The 19,590-nt window shown below is 45.8% G+C and overlaps 1 protein-coding gene across 1 annotated transcript in view; it reads right to left on the reverse strand.

Moving 5' to 3' along the window:
• Window positions 1-4,137: 4,137 nt before the first annotated feature.
• DDR2 (discoidin domain receptor tyrosine kinase 2) overlaps window positions 4,138-19,590 on the reverse strand; it is a 172,643-nt gene continuing 157,190 nt past the window's right edge. The window contains exons 16-17 of the mRNA XM_027818677.3: window positions 17,978-18,127; window positions 4,138-15,629 (exon numbers count right to left, since the gene is read on the reverse strand). Coding sequence (XP_027674478.1) covers window positions 15,492-15,629; window positions 17,978-18,127 — 288 coding nt within the window. The 3' untranslated portion in view covers window positions 4,138-15,491. The remainder of the gene's footprint in view (window positions 15,630-17,977; window positions 18,128-19,590) is intronic.

Raw genomic sequence — 19,590 nt, forward strand, 5'->3', positions numbered from 1 at the left:
CTTGCGATCCACTATGAACACCAGATCCTTTTCTGCAGTACTCCTTCCTAGGCAGTCATATTCCATTTTGTATGTGTGCAACTGATTGCTCCTTCTTAAATGGAATACTTTGCATTTGTCTTTATTGAATTTCATCCTGTTTACTTCAGACCATTTCTCCAGTTTGTCCAGATCATTTTGAATTGTAATCCTATCCTCCAAAGCACTTGTAACCCCTCTCAGGTTGGAATCGTCCGCAAGCTTTATAAGTGTACTCTCTATGCCATTATCTAAATCATTGATGAAGATATTGAACAGAACCGGACCCAGAACTGATCCCTGAGGGACCCCACTCATTATGCTGTTCCAGCATGACTGTGAACCACTGATAACTACTCTCTGGGAACGATTTTCCAACCAGTTATGCACCCACCTTATCGTTGCTCCACCTAGGTTGTATTTCCCTGGTTTGTTTATGAAAAGGTCATGCGAGACAGTATCAAAAGCCTTACTAAAGTCAAGATATACCACATCTACCGCTTTCCCCCATCCACAAAGCTTGTTATTCTGTCAAAGAAAACACAATTTATTCTTGACAAATCCGTGCTGACTGTTACTTATCACCTCATTATCTTCTAGGTGTTTGCAAATTGATTTCTTAATTATTTGCTCCAGTATCTTTCTGGGTACAGAAGTTAAGCTGACTGATCTGTAATTCCCTGGGTTGTCCTTATTTCCCTTTTTATAGATGGGCACAATATCTGCCCTTTTCCAGTCTGCTGGAATATCTCCCGTCTTCCATGACTTTTCAAAGATAATTGCTAATGGCTCAGATATCTCCTCTGTCAGCTCTTTGAGTATTCTAGGATGCATTTCATCAGGGCCCTGGTGATTTGAAGACATCTAACTCGTCTAAGTAGTTTTTGACTTGTTCTTTCCCTATTTTAGACTCTGATCCTACCTCATTTTCACTGGCATTCACTATGAAGAGAAACTGCTGACCACTTGCGAAGCAAGGGACAAAGGTGCTCCAACTGACCACCATGGGTGGTAAGAAGGAACTGAGAGGGCGTAGGGCCAGCAGCGTCTGATATACCGCGCCATGAGCGCATCACTCTAGAGGGCGCCACAGCTGGCCCTATGTGTACCGCTAGGGCAAAAGTCTCCTACAGTGGAATCGACATGAGCAAGCACTCGAAGAAGAACCCAGGCTGGTGGGCCAGGCAGGCTCAGTGGTACCCCAGTCCCAGGCGGCACCCCGAAGGAGGGGGAAACCCATCACACACCCCACTTCAGATAACACAGTGACCCCCTGAATGACTTGTCTCCCAGACAGAAAGATGATAAATAATAGGATGATGCACAGAGGCACACCGAGGCTCCGTAGAAGGGACAGGAGAGAATGCTGAACCCAGGTGTGGGGGGAGAGGGCACACAGAGCCCCTGGCCTAGGGAATCACACCATGCCCCTGCTGGGGAGGGGTACAGCAGAGAATGGGGTGGAAGGGAGAAATGGGAGGCATGAGGAGAAAGGGGCACAAAGGGGCACGAATAGCCCCTGGCATGAGGGAAGGGGTGGGGAAGATGCAGGGAGTCTCTGAAATAGAGGGGGATGGGATGGTGGCACTGAGGCAGCCTGGGGGAGGGATGCAAGGAGCCCCCAGTGTGTGCAATGAGCTATCCTACAGAAGCTGTTTAATGAGAGAACCCTTGGTGCATGTGGCATGCTACCAATGTGCCATATCATGCTCAAGGCTGGTGTAGCATAGCATGCCAGCCAGCTTGTGGGGCAGACAGTGACCAAACCAAAGACATTGCTAACCATCAGCCCAGCCACTTGCTTTATCCCTCATCCCTGTATCGGATATCCATTCCCCCATCCACCTGTCTCGTCTTGTTAGCCTAACCTCTTCAGGGCACAGACTGCCTGTTGTGACGTGTTTGTACGGGGCCTGGCATGTGGGGGCCTTGATCCTGGGACATTCAGGCATTTTTGCAATATAAATAACCACTCTTTGCACATGAAAGAGAAATCTGGCTTGGGAACTTGCGACCCTTGTCTTTGAATTGGCAGGACTTCCAGCACCCAAAAGGGAAACCATTTAACCAGGAGCATCACTATAGAGACAGCCAGAGCAGGATCCTGTGTGAGAATCCACAGCTCTCAAACTCAGGTCCATGGGTCCCCAGGCACCTTTTGCATCCAGGCCAGCCCCGGCAGCTTGCGCCTAGGGATTTGTGAGGAGAGAGGGTTGGAGGCTGAACTCAGGAGCTCCTGCCCTGGCTAGCTGGCAGACAAAGACCATATTCATGTGTCTTGCCCACACTGCAGTCAGAGGTGTGATTGTGGACTGGGTAGATATACCCGCACAATCTTTAATCTAGTGAGCACTGCTAAAGATGGTAATAAAGATGTAGCAGCATAGACCTGGCGCAGGTTAGGAACATGGTAATCATAACCAGCATCCCTGGGGGGCTTGTACAGCCTGCGCTGAAGCCCATACTGCTGCATCTGTACTATTTTTAGCCACGCTAGCTAGATTAAGGCTAGCTCTGGTATGCATTCCCATGCCGCAATCACACCACCAACTGCAGCATAGACATAGTCATCCCTCAGACCCTGAAGGAGGCAAAACTTGGACTGGTCTGTGTTGATGGGATCTGGAGCGGGCTACAGCCAGCCCTCCAGTCCTCACTCAAAGGGGAAGTAATGGTTTTTGCTCCCTGCTGCAAAGCACACAGGTCTCTGTGCTGGTCTCAGTCAGTGAAGGGCAGCGCATGAGAACGGGACTCCCCCCACTTACACACACACCAACGCATGACTTGGACCATCCTGCAGTTTGCACAGACATAACACGGGAAGCAGCCTGGGTTTTTAAAGATGATTGTTATTTACAATTGATCATTTTACAGAAGTACAATTCAGAGTGTTCTTACAGAGAATAAATAAGGAACTACAGAAAACTATACATGTGTATCATGTCTCCTTTTCAAATACAGAGCACTTGTAGAGAGCAGTTTTGGCATGAGTATTGGAGTTAGACACTGTGATTAGATCGAGTACTATGTGTTAGGAATGGAAGACGCTATTTGACATGCTCTGCACTAGGTTGAGCTGTACAGCACAAGGACCTGTTAGCTCCAGCAACGGAGTCACGACATTGTTTCAGAGACATACTTTCTGCAGTTGGGGAGGGCAGGAAAACAGACATGAAGGTTCATTAAACAGATACGCTTGGTATTTACAACACAGGCACAGAGCAATAAACCATCCACATCAGTTAGATACGGGCTACATTCTTCTCCTTCTCACCTCATTCAAGTCAGTAGATTTATACTGATGATGACTTACTGCTGGGAGAGGAAATCTGACCTGTTGCCCTTTATGGACCTGCTTTGCAAAGATGCTGATCATGCTGAACTACAGGTGGAGTCAATGGGAGCTACAGGTGCTCCACACCTCTTAAAGGCAAGCTCTTTTATAAAACTCTCCATGCTTCACCAATTCAAATTTGGGGCACATTGCCAAGTTGCACGAGGGAAGTCTAGGGCCCAATTTCCCACTACTGTGCACCTTGTGTCAGTATTTACATCTGCAACGTATGTGCAGAATGCCACCAACTCCCAATGGTTGTATTTCACACCCTCTTTGCACACAATTAGCACTGGCGTAAGTGAAAACACAAGGTGCAGCTTTGCACCTGCTGTGTGCAATAGGCTTTTGTTCCATGTTATGAGAAAGGAGGCTTTTGCACCTGTGGTTGCTAGGAAGCTTAACAATTATTAATAATACCTACTAGATCGTACACTTTTATAGCATCTTTTATCCCAAAGGACCCAAAGAGTTTTACAAACATCTTTACAAACTGTATATACACATGAGTCAGGGAAAGGCAGCAAGTTCTAGGGCAGAATGCAGCCAATATCACATCAACACTACAAAACAGTTTAGGACAATATTCAAGTGAAATTGAAGAGGGAATTTAGGGAGGCAAAATGTTAAGATTTAGCTATTAGAGAGACAAGATGGATGAGCTAATATCATATATATTACCTCACCTTGTCTCTCTAATATCTTGGGATTGACATGTCTACAACTACACTGCATACAAGATTTAGCTATGCTATCAAATCCAGAAATCCCTTTTGTTTACTTCCTTGAAAATGCACCAATATTGCTGGTGATAGCATAGCACAACTTTTCAATGTTGGGCCCAATTCTCTTGTCATGGAGTTTTGCCATGACTTCAATGGCCAAGATTTTTTATGAAAGGGGAGAGGGGGCTAAAGTTAGTACCTTAAATCCATATTTAGGTGCCTAAAGAAGTGGTCTGGTTTTGAGAAATGCTACACTGCAGCCAGCAGTTCCACTGATTTCAGTGATTGCTGCTGGGTCCTTGACACTTTGTGGGGAAAAAATCCATCCACTACTTTAGGTGACCAGAATGGATTTAGGAACTCAAGTGTGACAAGCCATTTTTAAAAATCTTAGTCCATAAGTGATGATTGGAGTCCAATGTTTGCTACTTCATGACTGCTGCAGCAAAGGGAGCCCCAAACATTGCTTGGGCTAGGTCAGTCTGACACAGAGGGTCTGCTTGTTTTCATATTAATATTTTGCAAATAGCTCAGCGTATTGTTGATCCTGTAACAAGTTCATGGCTACTTAGCACATTACAGTAGTCACCTTGCTGCAAACCCTGGTCTCCTGCAGCTTGATGGGAACAGAACTCAGACCCTACCATTTGACGGGGGGTAGGAGAGGAGAAAAAGTCAGACTCCCTGTTATTGGAGCTACTGGAGAGTCTCCATTAACTTTCAGCAGTGTCAAGTATATGACACATAGTGAATCGGTTTTGATTCTAGGCAGCCGAGGGCAGTGGTGACACATACATACTAGCAAATTCATTATGATACTCATTTAGAATTGAGACATTCTCCAGCAATTTAAAGATGATGGAGGTCAGTTTGGGGCAGAAGTAACTGGACAGTTTCCTAATTAGCTGCTTTAACTTTATCTATTTTCTAGAAGAGTTGGTCTGAGCTGCGAGAGAAACACCAGAGGGGGAAAAAAATGTCGTTTAATTTGCCAACATCTTATTGGTGTGAATGGAAACAACTGTACACATCTAAATCTATGCATCTAAGCATGGGACCTGACCTGGCTCTGACAGTGAAACCAGTACTGGAGGCAGTTGCAAGGGTTTGAATTCTACATCACTAACCCCCATCCAAGGTGCAGGATTTGTTGGGTCTAACCCATCCAGGACAGGTGGCTCTCCAGCCTCCTTTTGAAAACCTCCAGTGAAGGAGCTTCCACAGGAAGTCTGTTCTATTGTCCGACTGTTCGTACAGCTAGGAAGTTTTTCCTGGGATTTAATCTAAATCTGCTGTGCTGTAGTTTGAACCCATTGCCTCTTGTCCGGCCCTCTGTGGCAAGAGAGAACAACTTTTCTCCATCTTTTTTATGGCAGCCTTTTAAGTATTTGAGGACTGCTGTCATATCCCCCTTAATCTCCTCTTTTCCAAACTAAACATAGCCAGTTCGTTCAGCCTCTGCTCAGCCTTTGCATTCCATCCCTTGGATCATCTTTGTCGCTCACCTCTGGATCCTTTCCAGTTTCTCTACATCCTTTCTATACATTGGTGACCAAAATTGGACACAGTACTCTGCTGGTCAGAATTTTTCAGCTCTGTTGGCAAGCTTTGCTCTTGAATACAGCTCTGCAGATGAGCTCCTTTTTCCAAAACTGGACCAAAAAAAAGCCCAGCTTGGCTTTCTGAAAGCAAACTCCAACATGATTTTGTTCCCTCTCTTTGGTTGATTTTTTTTAAGTGCCTGTAAAACTAAAGATATCTAGCTTGCTGAAACCAAATGCAATGCCCTGCTCAGAGATGGTTCCAGGCTGCAGAGTTTGAATTCCACAGCAGATTTGGAATCATAGTTCCATTGTGGGCCCTATCTTTACCTTCATCAGTCTGTGATGCAGATAGCTGTAAAAAAGGGAGTCATCAGATGTGGTAAGAGTTCTGATATAACATTTGTCTTGTGTTTGGGTTTGTTTCACAGCTGTGCATGTGTTGAGGTGAGGAACAGACATTGAGTGGATTCCAGCGCCTTGGGCATATGGTTTGCAGAACCAAGCTTTCCCTTCTGTCCAGCCCTTTCTGAATACTATAACATAAGAACGGCCATATTGGGTCAGACCAAAGGTTCATCTAGCCCAGTATCCTGTCTTCCAACAGTGGCCAATGCCAGAAGGGAATGAACAGAACAGGTAATCATCAAGTGATCCATCCCCTGCCGCCCATTCCCAGCTTCTGGCAAACAGAGGGTAGGGACATCATCCCTGACCATCCTGGCTGATAGCCATTTGTGATAAATGAAGGGGTGGGGGAAGTTTCCTTTTATGGACAACCAGCCAGCCAGTTAGCTATAAAATCCCTCTTGGTAGCTGTTCTCTACTTGCTTTACCTGTAAAGAGTTTAAAAAGCCCATAGGTAAAAAGAAGGGAGTGGGCACCTGACTAAAAGAGCCAATGGGAGGGCTAGAACTTTTTAAAACTGGAAAAAAAACTTTCCCTTTGTCTGTCTGTCTGTTGTTCACTGGAGAGAGGAGATGCAGAACAGAAACAGGGCTGAACTATGATGTAAGAAGCTTTAAGCCAGGTATGAAGAACCATCAGATCATACCTAGAAATTGCTTATCTGAAACCCCAGATATATAAGTAAGTCAGGGAAGGTCTAGGAAGACACGATTAGGGTTATTTCTTTTATTTCTTACTGGCTTGTGGACTCCCCTGTGCTAACCCCAGGTGCTTTTGTTTTGCTTGTAACCTTTAAGTTGAACCTCAAGAGAGCTATCTTGATGCTTAATTTTTGTGGTTTGGTTTTTTTCAATCTAGCAAAAAGCCTAACTTCCAGATGTATTTTCTTTCCTTTTGTTTTTAATAAAATTTACCTTTCTTAAGAACAGGATTGAATTTTTATGTCCCTAAGAGGTTTGTGCATGTTGTTTAATTAGCTGGGGGCAACAGCTGATTTCCTTTGTTTTTCTTTCTCAGCTCTTCCCTGGAGTGGGAGTGAAGGGGTTTGAGGGTACCCCACAGGAAGGAATTCCCAAGTGCTCCTTTCTGGATTCTCAAAAGGGGTTTTTTTGCATTTGGGTATTGGCAGCATCTACCCATCCAAGGTTAGAGAGAAGCTGTAATGTTGGGAGTTTAATACAAGCCTGGAATGGCCAGTATTCATTTTTATAATCCTTGCGGGCCCCCCACCTTCTGCACTCAAAGTGCCAGAGTAGGGAATCAGCCTTGACACCACTGATGATTGATTGATGAGCCAATGATCCCTCATGAACTTACCTAGTTCTTTTTTTAATCCTGTTATAGTCTTGGCCTTCACAACATCCTCTGGCAAGGAGTTCCACAGGTTGACTGTGTTGTGTGAAAAAATACTTCCTTTTGTTTGTTTTAAACCTGATGCCTGTTAAAACCTCCTCCTCTGACCCCACACCAACCCATCCCACACCTAGTGGCCCACCAATCTGTTATCAATTCCTTCTCTGCACCATCCACTGGCTCCCCCTTCTCTATCACAGCCAAGACTGATCTCCCCACAAACTTGCACCAAAATAATCCAAAGGCTTTTAATTTACATCTTCTGTTATTTCGTGGCAGGTCACTGTGGGAACATTCATATTTCAAAAGAAAAGTGTCTTGTTAGAATTTGCTGAAGTTGATCAGAAAGGTGTGAACTGAAACGGACAGGCTATTTCGGTGCAAGTTTGTGTGAAGAAACAAAAGTCACACAAACTAGGTTAAGTCTGCTGTCATTGCCTTCAAGTTCATCTGAGCTGGGCCTGACTGCCCTGGAGACAACCACTAGGATGTGTGGTCATCACATGCCTGCTAAGTGAGTGCTAAGTGGATGTACAATCCTACCAAACCAGAATGAAAACAGTTCACGTGCCCTGTGCACAGAGGCATGTAAGCAAACCAGATTTCAGCCATATGGACTCAAATAGAGGTAGAAGGGTGCCCTGCAGGCCGCCGGAGCATCTTCATCAGCCAACTCCTTTGTGGGACCTTATTGTCACTTGGTGGTAAATGTAAGTACTCCCAAGTTACCCTCCTTATGTATTTCTCCTACACACAGACTTGTAGCCATTTAACCGTATGGTGTTAAACCAGTGCGACTGCTTGTTTTACAGAGGGGAGTGGAAGATTAAGGAGTTTCCACTGGTTTCACTGTGAATTTCTCCAGTCCATGTCCAGAATTGCTCTATACCACCTGCTTTTATCACACCTGGTGATACAGCAATTGCCTCAGTTTCCCCTTCCAACTCTGCCTTGACTTCTCTCTCACCTGGTTGAATAGTTTAACTTAGCTCTGCTTCTAAGTTAGGAAAACACCAGCCCTTCTAGAGCAAACAAGTTCAATGAGAGTCCAAATACCAAGAGCTCCAGTAAGCTAACTGCACCTGCATGGAGCCACAGCCTTCCCTCAGGTCTCAGCTATCTCCTACTCTTGACACAGTGAAATAAGGGGAGACTTTCTCCCACCCTGACCCACAAAGCCCTCCACAACAGCATGACAAGAAGCAGATGCTCACCCTAGGCTTCCTTCAAGCCCTGTGCCAATGTTCAGCATCGATTTCTTCACCCTCTGAAAAGCTCTCTGAACAAACTCTCAGGTAAATGAACTCCCTTGTCCTGGGGTACCTCCCTCTCACCTTTAGCCACGGCCTCCACTCTGTCCCAGAGACCCACCAGCCATTTCTGTGTTCTCCATGTTTCTTTCTTTCTCTCTGTGGCAAGGCCCACACAAGTTTGAACCCAGAGATCGTAAGGCCAGAAGAGACCACTATGAGCATCTACTCCAAACCCCAGCACAACACAAGCCATCCATCCCCCCACCCTGGGCAATACAGAACTCCTTTATTTCCCTTTCCCAGCATACACTGCAGCCCCACTACAATTCCCATGTGCCCGTGCCCCTCCCCCTCTTCCCGACTACCAGTCCCACAATCCCTTGGTTCTTGAGAAGGGTTGTGCCAAACCATACATTTGCTGTACATGGGGCCAGAGCGCTTTGGTAAAGGTGACATGTCCAACTCCATGTTCCTTGCACCTTCCTCTGAAGCAGCTGGTACTGGCCCCACCTGGAGACAGGATCCTGAACTAGATGGATCCTGTTGTGCTCTAGTCTCCTGACTCCCAGGCTATTGCCCTAAACATTGGACCATCCCTCCTCCTTCTTCCTGCCACTGATCCTCCACCATCTTTTCTGCATCGTCCTCCCTCCATCATGTCCATCTCTCCTCTTTCCCTTTGTCACATCCCTTTCTAATCTGTCCAGCCACTCTCACTATAGGACCTTTTTGCACATGCCTATTGCCTTCAACTCCCACTGTTGGCCTCCCCATCTCTTCATGGGATGATTCTCCACGGCTGACTGGTGCCAGCACTTACTACATTCACCCCCACAGGTCCTTGTCCTCCTTGCACTTGGTTCAGATGCTGTCCTCTGCTCGGATTCCCTTCCCTCCATTCCCAGGAGTCACATGCAGGAAGAGATCTCACAGCCTCTTGTCTCTGCTGTGAGAGCACCTCACTAGATCACTGAGTTTGATTTGTAGAGCAGAAGCTGCTGGAGGAATTGGCTCAGTGACGGGAGAGCAGTCACACTTAAAAGCAGTGTTTGCAAATCTTTCCTAGTCCCTGAGTTACTTAGAGCTGAGGCCCGGCTACACTAATGTAAAGCAGAGTTTACAATTCAGGCCTCAGCACCATTTAAATGATGTGAGTGGGGCTCTAACACAGATTGGTGAGCCAGTGAGGATGGGAGGAAACTTCCTGAATTCTTTGATACCAAAAAATTCCCCGAGATTCCATTTTGTATTCCTACCCCCCATTCGGTGTCTCTGGCTTCCCTCTGGAATAAGCAAGTGTCACTTCACCAACTGTATGCTGCAGGTCATTTACCATTGAACATTGTAAGTCACATGACCAGACCTGAGAGTAAAATGAGATATGGCCACAAAGTAGGCTAGATCTGGAGTCTGGGCACTAAGGTCGAATGAAGTGATTGTGTCTCTAAGGTAGAAATAATGCAAGTGAGCATGTGCAGTATAAGGGTAAGGAACAGTCAAGCAGCGCCAGTCTGGGCTAGCTTGGGGCTACTTCTCCTGGTAGCTAAGGATGAGGGAATGTTTGATGATGAGCACGCTCAGCAGAGGTTAAAAATAAATAGTACAAAAGAAAGTTTGGATAGGACAGTATAAAAGGGAGACGATCAGCAGGCAAAGTCAGGAGCCAGCGAGAAGATCTGCTGGAAGGACTGCTAGATAGAGAGAAGGAGAGAGAGAATTTCAAAGGAACATTCTAAACTGGCAGGTAACCAGAGGTGACCCAGCAGCATCTGACAGCACAGTGGACTCAGTAGTGTAGGCCTGTTAGTTTTAATTATAGTAGAGCATAAGTGTAGTTTAGTATTAGTATGTATATGCTTAAGACGTGTGTATGTGTTTTCATTGTAATTTACCTATGTAAAATGTAAAGTGTAAATTAAGAACTGCTGTCATTGATCTGTCACAGACTGGCCATCTGTGGCAGAGTGCATCATTTATACCAGAGGTGGGCAAACTACAGCCTGCGGACCACATGCGGCCCACGGGACCGTCCTGCGCGGCCCTTGAGCTCCCGGCTGGGGAGCTTAGCCCCCCTCCCCCACAGCCTCATCTTGCCGTGCTGCCAGGACTCTGGGTGGTGGGGCTGCGAGCTCCTGCGAGAGCCACCGGTGTTGTGTATTAAATTGCTCCCCATAGGAATGCACTACTTACGGCTGCCAATCCTGGTGCTCTGAGCAGCATGATAAGGGGGCAGGGAGCTGGGGGGGAGGCTTGGATAGGGGGCAGGGGATCCCGGGCGGCAGTCAGGGGACAGTGAGCAGGGGGCAATTGGATGGGGTGGAGGTTCGGGGGGGCGCAGTCAGGGGACAGAGAACAGGGAGCGGTTGGATAGTCATGGGAGTCCTGGGGGGCCTGTCAGGGAGTGGGTGTGTGGTTAGTGGTCGGGGCAATGAAGGGACAGGGAGCGGGGAGGGGAGGTCAGGGGACAAAGAGGAGGGGGGTTGGATGGGTCGGAGGTTCTGAAGGGGACAGTCAGGGGGCGGGAAGTGGGAGGGGACGAATAGAGGGCAGGGGCCAGGCTGTTTGGGGAGGCACAGCCTTCCCTACCCGGCCCGCCATACAGTTTTGGAACCCTAATGTGACCCTCAGGCCAAAAAGTTTGCGCACCCCTGATTTAGACTGTATACTACTGCAGTTTAAATTCCCTTCAACTTGCAACAAGGGATTTGTCTCTGATTTTTATTCTTAGAATACCCTGTAGCAGGGATTATTAGTTATCTTAATAAAATCATTTAATCGGAAGGTTATATCTGTGTCCTTTAGTGTTTTCCTTAACGGCCTTGGAAACTCAGACCTTGGGAGGCATAGAGTAAGGGGGTGATAAGCAGGTTATTCTAGGGGTGCCCAAATCCAACTTTCAGGGTAACACCTCCATTCCCTAGCCTAGGAAGGGCCCTGCCTATGTTACCTGACCAACCAAATCATGTTAGAATCCAATTTGGCTACAATCACATTTAAACTGTGCTTAAGCATGATTTTTAAACGATAGTTCCTACAATATAGAAGGGGGCTAGGACACTCTGGGTCGTGTCTGGCACCAAAATGAGGGAGGTTTTTGATGAAAACTGTGAACACCTAAGCAATGAAAGAAAATACTCTATGTTAGTAGTTTAGGGTGACCAATCCTTGCAGGGAAACCCTGCTAGAACTCAGGACCCAGCAAATCAAATTAGCCTTTGAAAGAAATCCGTTAAGTCTCACCCTTTGTCATTCCTGAGCCTAGTCTCAGTCCCATGCTGATCAGAGATTCCAGAAAGGTCCTTTTCATGGGAGAGATTAAACAGCTTTTAGCATGACTAAAGCTTTGCCATTTGCCTTAACCTGCCCAAGACTGGAAGTGCTTTGTGCGCAGAGACTGATCTTATGGCCATGGGGCCTGGGATCGCAGCTATGACTGAATGACAGATTTCATTTTCATAGGAAAGAAAAGTGCTAAGGAACTTCTCTATTTTTTTTGAATTTCAGGGAATACAGGAATGACAATTCTGCTCTTGATGCAATTTGAATTATTTTCCTATCATTTCTTTGATGGTACTTACTATTTGTATGGAGAAAAATAAACAGAATATAGCGCTGAGTGCTTTTTATGTATAGGCTCAGAACCTGTCTCCTCCCATCATCATGCACAAAGGCCAGTCTATACTAGCTAAGAATATGTCACCACTAACTGTTGCTTGGAATGCATTAAGCTTGCAACAGCTTAGGACTGCAAACAACAGCCATCCCAAGTGGTGGTTCTACTAGCTGTTTGCAGTGTCTGGCATGAAGCTGTTAGCTTAGCGTTGGCTGCACCACTGCAGTCTGCAATATTTGGATCCCTGTGTAGTTGGGAATGCACAAGCACTGAACGTGCCCAGGTTCAGCCCATCCTCCCCACTCCACCCCAAAATGCATAATTTCACTCAGGGAAATTACCCACACTCCCAGCAACATTGTGAGCCCCCAGAGGAATCCTAGAAAGTAAGAGTGTAACACTGGCAGACCAGGTGCCAGCTCATGGCGAGTGCCCAGGCCTCACTGAACACTGACAAATACAGAGTTGAAAACCAGTCTGGCTCACCTGTATGTTAGTATGGTTAAAACAGATATTAGAGTTATCAGAATGTGTTTAGTTTATACTTTATGAAATGCTTGTAGGATGCTGCATGTATTATTCCACTTATAATATCTGTATCCCATGTTATAAGGTAATATAAGGTATTTGTTCTGTAACTATGAAAGCGTTTGCTATGAAACTGGGATACGCCCACCACCGTCAGGAGAGAAGCATTACCAAAGTGTGAAATACTAGTGTACCACAAGAAGTGTCATCTCCTGCCCAACAAAAGATCTACAGACACAAGACAAGCCACTGTGGACAAAAAACTTGTTGATTTCTCCCCCCACACCCATGAAGAGGTGACGTGCACAAATGTTTGTCCCATCAGTTTGAACTCAGGGGCAAAGGGAATAAAAATGCTTTGTGGACTTTGAGGGGCAAAGATTCCTAAACATAAGCAAAGAACATATAAAGCTTGCAGATTATAGCAGCTATCATAATCTTTTGGCACCTGCTTTAACCCCGTAAATAACTCTTATTTCTTTTAATAAACCTTTCGGTAGTTTATTACAGGATTGACTACAAACATTGTCTTTAGTGAGAAATCTAGGGTGCACTTGACCTGGGCTAAGTGAGTGGTACTTTGGGACTTGTATAACCTGAATATTGCTGTGATTTTTGGTGTAAGGGACCATCTATCACAGAGGCAGGCTTGTCTGGGTGATAAGACATCCCTGAGTGCCTGAGCCACGTTAAGGCTGTTACAATGGTTGAGGAGTTCACACTTGTTACTTGGTTGGTGAAATCTAAGTACAGAACATACAACCAGTTTGGGGTTCGTGCCTCGTTTCTTAACAGCCTGCCCTGAGGTTGGCACCCACGTTCATGAGTCATTCCAGCCACCTTGGCAACTGGTACAACTGCAATTGTAAGTCTTGCTAGGTGGTGATAGCCAAGGTGGTTCTGATGCAAATAGAGCTGCTGTGTTGACATACCAGCTGCTGTCAGGATGAGTGAGGCAGCCAACTATTTCACACAGCCCATGTCCCTGCAATGGTTTGCTCACTTAGCACAGGCACAGCGCCCGTATACGCATGCCCTGTCCATGCTAGGTTATAGTATACTGGAAACAGTGCTATGGGTTTGCGTATCTCAGGATGAGCATATCAGACCAACTGTGTTCCCTGTTGAATTTCAAGGGCTGATGTGTATGCAAACAACAGGCATCTTTGTAGGGAACAAAGGTGTATTCCATACTGTAAGGGTCTCAATTTCACACCCATTGCATCAGCAAGCCCCTTTGTGTACATTGACTGGAAACTGACAGAGCAAACAGGACCAGTAGGGACACTGCCCAAATCATTCATGCATGCAGCAGCCAAATCTAGGGGATGCCAGGGGAGCACATTCATTCTCACAGAAGCTCCAACCATGGCTAGATTGGTCCCAAGTACTTTTGGCTGGAAATCCTGCCAGACCACAGCTGGGGGTCAGACCAAGCCCTAGAATAGAACATTACATGCCAAGAGAGCTTCTGTGTCAAGATGGGGTAGGTAGGAGAGGAGCTATCATTAGTGGTAACTCCACGCATTATATTCACAACAAACAATGTTATCATGGTGCTCAAGGTTACTACAAGCAGGAGTGAGTGCTAGTGGCAGCCCTCGGTGCTGGCGGATGTCCAGAGCAGTGCAACATCCTGTTCCTTTACTTATTAAAGCTCAAGAAGGGGGGTTATACATGGGGAGGGAACTGGGTGATTATGGCCACTACCCTTTGAAATTAAATGTTTGATCTAAAATATCTCTCTAACTCTGATTCTCAGGAAATGCAGAGCTAGCACCTACCCCACTAATCTGGTAGCTGTAGGATTTCCCTACCTTGACAACATGAACAGCAGATGCAGAATGCATTTCTCAAGGACATAAGGCCCTCTCAAGAGGCCATGCCTGGATCAAAGGAGGGCACTTCTGCTGTCCTCTAGATGGGTGGCTTGTCATTCCTCATTGGTCCTGCAGCAGATGCAGTAAACCATATGCTCCTCAGAAAGCAATGCCTCCATTGCAGTGGGAATGTTCACCTACCAAGCAGAATGCACATTCCAGCCCAGCAGCTGGCATATTGTACTACACAATGTGTTTGGGCTTTCTCCTGTCTAAAGGGCTATAACCAAGCAAGGATGGGAGGAATCCTAACCAGGCGAATGCTAAATCCGTTGAGCCTGTCTGAAACCTAAAAGTGTCCAGACAGGTTCAGTTTTCACTTTGTAATTGCACAGCCCACTCTGCTTTAGTGGCAACTCCTGCATTACTGTGTTCCTTACCTGCATTCCCTGCACTAGGCACATCCCCCAACTACCCTCCTTTTACCAGGCACTTTCCTGGTGTGTGCTCCCATCCACAGATGCATTCCAGCACACGCTCCCTGCACAAGGAGCCTCCTCATGGAGAATATGGACCTTACATTTCCCCTTCCAAAATGGGAAAACAGAATCCTCTTTGACTGAATCCACTGATAAACAGGAACATGCCACATCTATCAGTAACCCTTGTTCATCCTTTGTCATTCCAGAGTTAGCTTGTCATATGAGCTATGGATTTGGTCTGATCTAGGCTTGGTTCCTTCTCACTTTTTTCTCCGCTTATGGTGATTGTTTAATGTGCAGTAGAAGAAGCACCACTGCCCAGGTTTTGTTGTGAGTCCAGGTGAAGTGGCTTCAGTTTTTACAGGTGGATCTTCTGGGGTGGGATGAGGACCAGGACATGTGAGGGAAGCAAAGTGTCACTCTTCGCTGGCTGGTGGTTGGAGGAGGCGGTGAATTTCCTGGAAGGAGGGGCGATCTTTCGTGTCTCGTCTCCAGCAGCTGAGCATTAGCTTGTAGACAGGATCAGGGCAGAGAGCAGGCTGGGGAAGGTATGTCTTCAAAACAAGACAGACATTACAAAAGCAGAGAGTTAATGGCATACTTAGCCTGGAAGAAGAGCAAACTCATCCCAGGGAACTTGATTTCTCATTATGGAGGGGCTGGTGCCCCATTGTAGTAAAAGAAAGCCAAAGGTCCCAGATTTATTGTGAACTGCATAATGTATTGGGCTCAAGAAATGGGACATTGAATGCAGAGGTTTGATTGTATCCCATTACCCAGCTAATTACTACTGTCCTCTGAACACTGGGAGCACTCAGAGCAGTTGGGATCGTGCTAGGGCTCAATCCTGCACAATTCAGAGGGTTCAGACCCAATCCAGCAAAGTGCCTCAAACACAGAAAACACGAGCCATCAAAAGCAGCTAGGGTACAATGATGATGAAGCCTTTTGCTCCCAGCCTATTTACTCTCCAGCTCACTCTCTAGCTCTGGCTGGATCTGGGCTGCCAGTGCTGCAGGAGAAGGTTACACTGAATGAAAAAGTTTGCACTGGAATTTTAAAAAAATATGATGAAAGCAACTTTGCAAATGGAGCTACAATGGGGACTCAGGAATAAAGTCGGAACCTCCCATTCCATTAGAATCCTGATTCTAATACACACACAACACAACTCCCCCCACCCCACACACACATATGCTAACTTCACCAAACCTTAACCCAGCTGCCTGAAATCATCATAAGATGTATGCAGCTGCAGCAACAAAGAGCTGGGCAGAAAACGGAATTTCCATTCTGCAGGAAATTCCAACATTTCAATATTTGTTTTCTTTCCAAATTGAAATGAAAGTCTAAATTTTCCACCAAATGGAAATTCCAAAACATCAAAATGTTTTTATTAAAATGTAATAATTTTACCTTATTGAATGTCAAAACAATATAAACTATTTAATATATTATATTTAATAGTAGATAATATTAATTTTAATATAATATAAAAGTCAAAACAGTAAAGTTGAAACAAAACATTTTGACATTATTGAAATTAAATGAGAAAGCTGAAATGATTCACTTCAAGATTTTTCCAGTGAAATTTCATCAAAATCAAACACATTCCTGTGAAAAGTTCTGATTTTAATGAAACTGCATTTTCCAAAGGAAACCTATTAGTCAAAACATTTTCAAACAACTCTAGCAACAAAGTTTCACCAAAAAGATGTTTGCCTGAAACCGCAGAGAGGCTGAAACTGACTCTGATGGGTGTGAATCATGCTGAAAATACTCAGCAATGTATGTCATGCCAATGGGTGTTTCCATCGCCAAGCCATTGCTGTGCATGTCGGGTAGGAATGAAGCACACTGAATGCAGACAGAGCACATCAGCAGTGTGCCAGAATGCAGGATACGGAATTTGGGTATAATATACCTGACTAAGTGTCTAGTGATACTTTGCTACTGTAGACTGGAAACAAGGGGCATATATTTTTGACAACGAGGGTGATTAACCAATGGAACAATTTGCCAAGGGCTGTGGTGGATTCTCCACCACTGACCATTTTGAAATCAAGATGGGATGTTTTTTCTACGAGATCTGCTCCAGGAATTATTGTGGGGAAGTTCTGTGGCCTGTGCTATACAGGAGATCAGACTAGACGATCAGAATGGTCCATTCTGGCCTTGGAATCTATGAAAAACTAGTGTGCCTGGCGGAGCAATGAAGTATAACTGCTCCCAGAAAAGGCACTTGGCAGTGCGGATTGCAATGGCTTTGAGAAGTCAGGAGCCAGGGGAGTTTCTATTGCCAACACAGGTGTAGCTCAGTCTAAGGGATCTGATGGGGGGAGCTGCCAAGGTTGTCTAGAAAATCGTGCTCTTGATTTTGAAAGCTACTGACGACATAACCCTGTGTGTGCTGGAAGTATGGTGACCAGATGTCCAGATTTTACCAGGACTGTCCCAATATTAGGGGCTTTGTCTTCTTTAGGACCCTATTACACGCCCCCCCCCCATCCCATCCCTATTTTTCAGCCTTGCTTTCTGGTCACCCTAGCCTCTAAGTTCCTCTATGTTTCTGGACATTCTCAAAGAACCTAGGCACAGAGAGGGCTCTGCAGGAACCTGCACTGGACATTTCCAAACTCTCCTTTTTCATCTTTAAAGTGAGACTGACCTTAACGCTGAATTTTCAGCCTCTCTAACATTGTATTTCTGTTTACATTGGAAATTGAAAGTTTATGGAGCTCTTCCTTTAAACGTTTTGATAGAACTTGCACTTTCAAGCTTAATTTATCCTTAACCAAGCTTTTCATGGGCTGATTATGTTGAATGAGTACCTCCCCACCCCACCCTGAATTAATTATTTTCTGTCTCTTCCTCGGATGTATTTTCCCACTGCTTTTCCTACCTGCCGCCCCTGATCCCTGAAGAATTCTCCAGTATTCTCAATGACCTGTTCATCTGACAGCTGGGAATATGGCTGCTCTCGGCAAAAAGTGAAGGTCTCCCATAGTGTCACCCCAAAAGCCCAGACATCACTGGCTGTAGTGAATTTGCCCTATGGGAGAAAACAGAGATAGGAAGCTCAGGATTACAGATGCGTATGCACGCACACGCACACACTCTCTCTCCCTCCCCACACCCACAGCCAATCCTTCTTCCCTCATCTCAGCAAAAACATTCAGATGGCAACAACAGAAACCACTGGAGGCACCAAGACATGTTTCCTGATCTTGTTCACATTCAGATTTATTCATGATCTGTTTCATGCTGTCTGGTGTAGCCACAGGCACCGACTTTCCAAAGTGCTGGGGAGTGCTCGAACCCCCAGCTCTGCCCCAGGCCCTTCCCCCTCTCCACCCCTTCCCCGCAAGGCCCCACCCTTGCCCCATCTCTTCCCACCCAGTTCCGCCCCCTCCCCAAGCATGTTGCATCCTCATTTCTCCCCCCTCCCTCCCAGCCTCCTGAACACCACAAAACAGCTGTTTGCAGTGGGCAGGCAGCATACCAGGGGGTGGGGGAAAGGCGCTGATCCACAGGGCCTGCTGGCAGGTGGAAGGTTCTGGTGGGGGGAAGCTGATGTGGGGCTGCCGGTGGGTGCTCAGCAACCACCATATTTTTCCCCATTGGTGCTCCAACCCTGGAGCACCCATGGAGTCGGTGCCTATGAGCATAGCTCACAGCTGAGAGTGCTGACCTCAGGGCAGACACCCTGAACTGGTGGTTTGTTCCATAATTAGATTTCACCAAGCCAGTAACAAATGTGAACTCCTGGATCACTATCCCAGTCTTACCATGGAATCACAGACAGTCCCCTTAGACTATCCTGTCTATCTTGCCACCCAAACTGAATTTGTGATAAAAGGTCACAAACTTAAAATCCCAGCACATCAGGTTTCTCCCAATCCCAAGAGGCCAGTCATTTACCCCAGATCAATTGGTACCCTGGATTTTACACCAAAGACAATGTTGGCAGTCTATTATATAGTAAACTAATTATAGGTTTATTAGCCAAGAAAAGGAAATGAGAGCTGAGAGGTTAAAGCAGGTAAAATATAATAACAGATGAGTCACAGTTTGTAATTCGAAATGGTAACAGAGATATAGTAATCTGCCAATTTCCCAAAAATCTCTCAGGGCTACCCAGAATAACTCTGGGGATCTCTGTCTTCTTGTTCAGTTATTCTGCCCTGTTAAAATCCAAACTATCCAGAGATAAAAGGATCTTTCTTTGAATCCATATTTATAGTTTCTTCACACCAGAAAGCAAGATCATAGAACCATACGACTGGAAGGGACCTTGAGAGGTCATCTTGTCCAGTCTCCTGCCCTCATGGCATGACTCAGTATTATCTAAACGATTCCTGACAGGTGTTTGTCTAACCTGCTCTTAAAAATCTCCAATGATGGAGACTCTACAACCTCCCTAAGCAAATTATTCCAGTGCTTAACCACCCTGACAGTTAGGAAGTTTTTCCTAATATCCAACCTAAACCGCTGTTGCTCCAATTTAAGCCCATT

The sequence above is a fragment of the Chelonia mydas genome, chromosome 8 (assembly GCF_015237465.2).
Source record: "Chelonia mydas isolate rCheMyd1 chromosome 8, rCheMyd1.pri.v2, whole genome shotgun sequence".
In the NCBI taxonomy this organism is placed as follows: Eukaryota; Metazoa; Chordata; order Testudines; family Cheloniidae; genus Chelonia; species Chelonia mydas.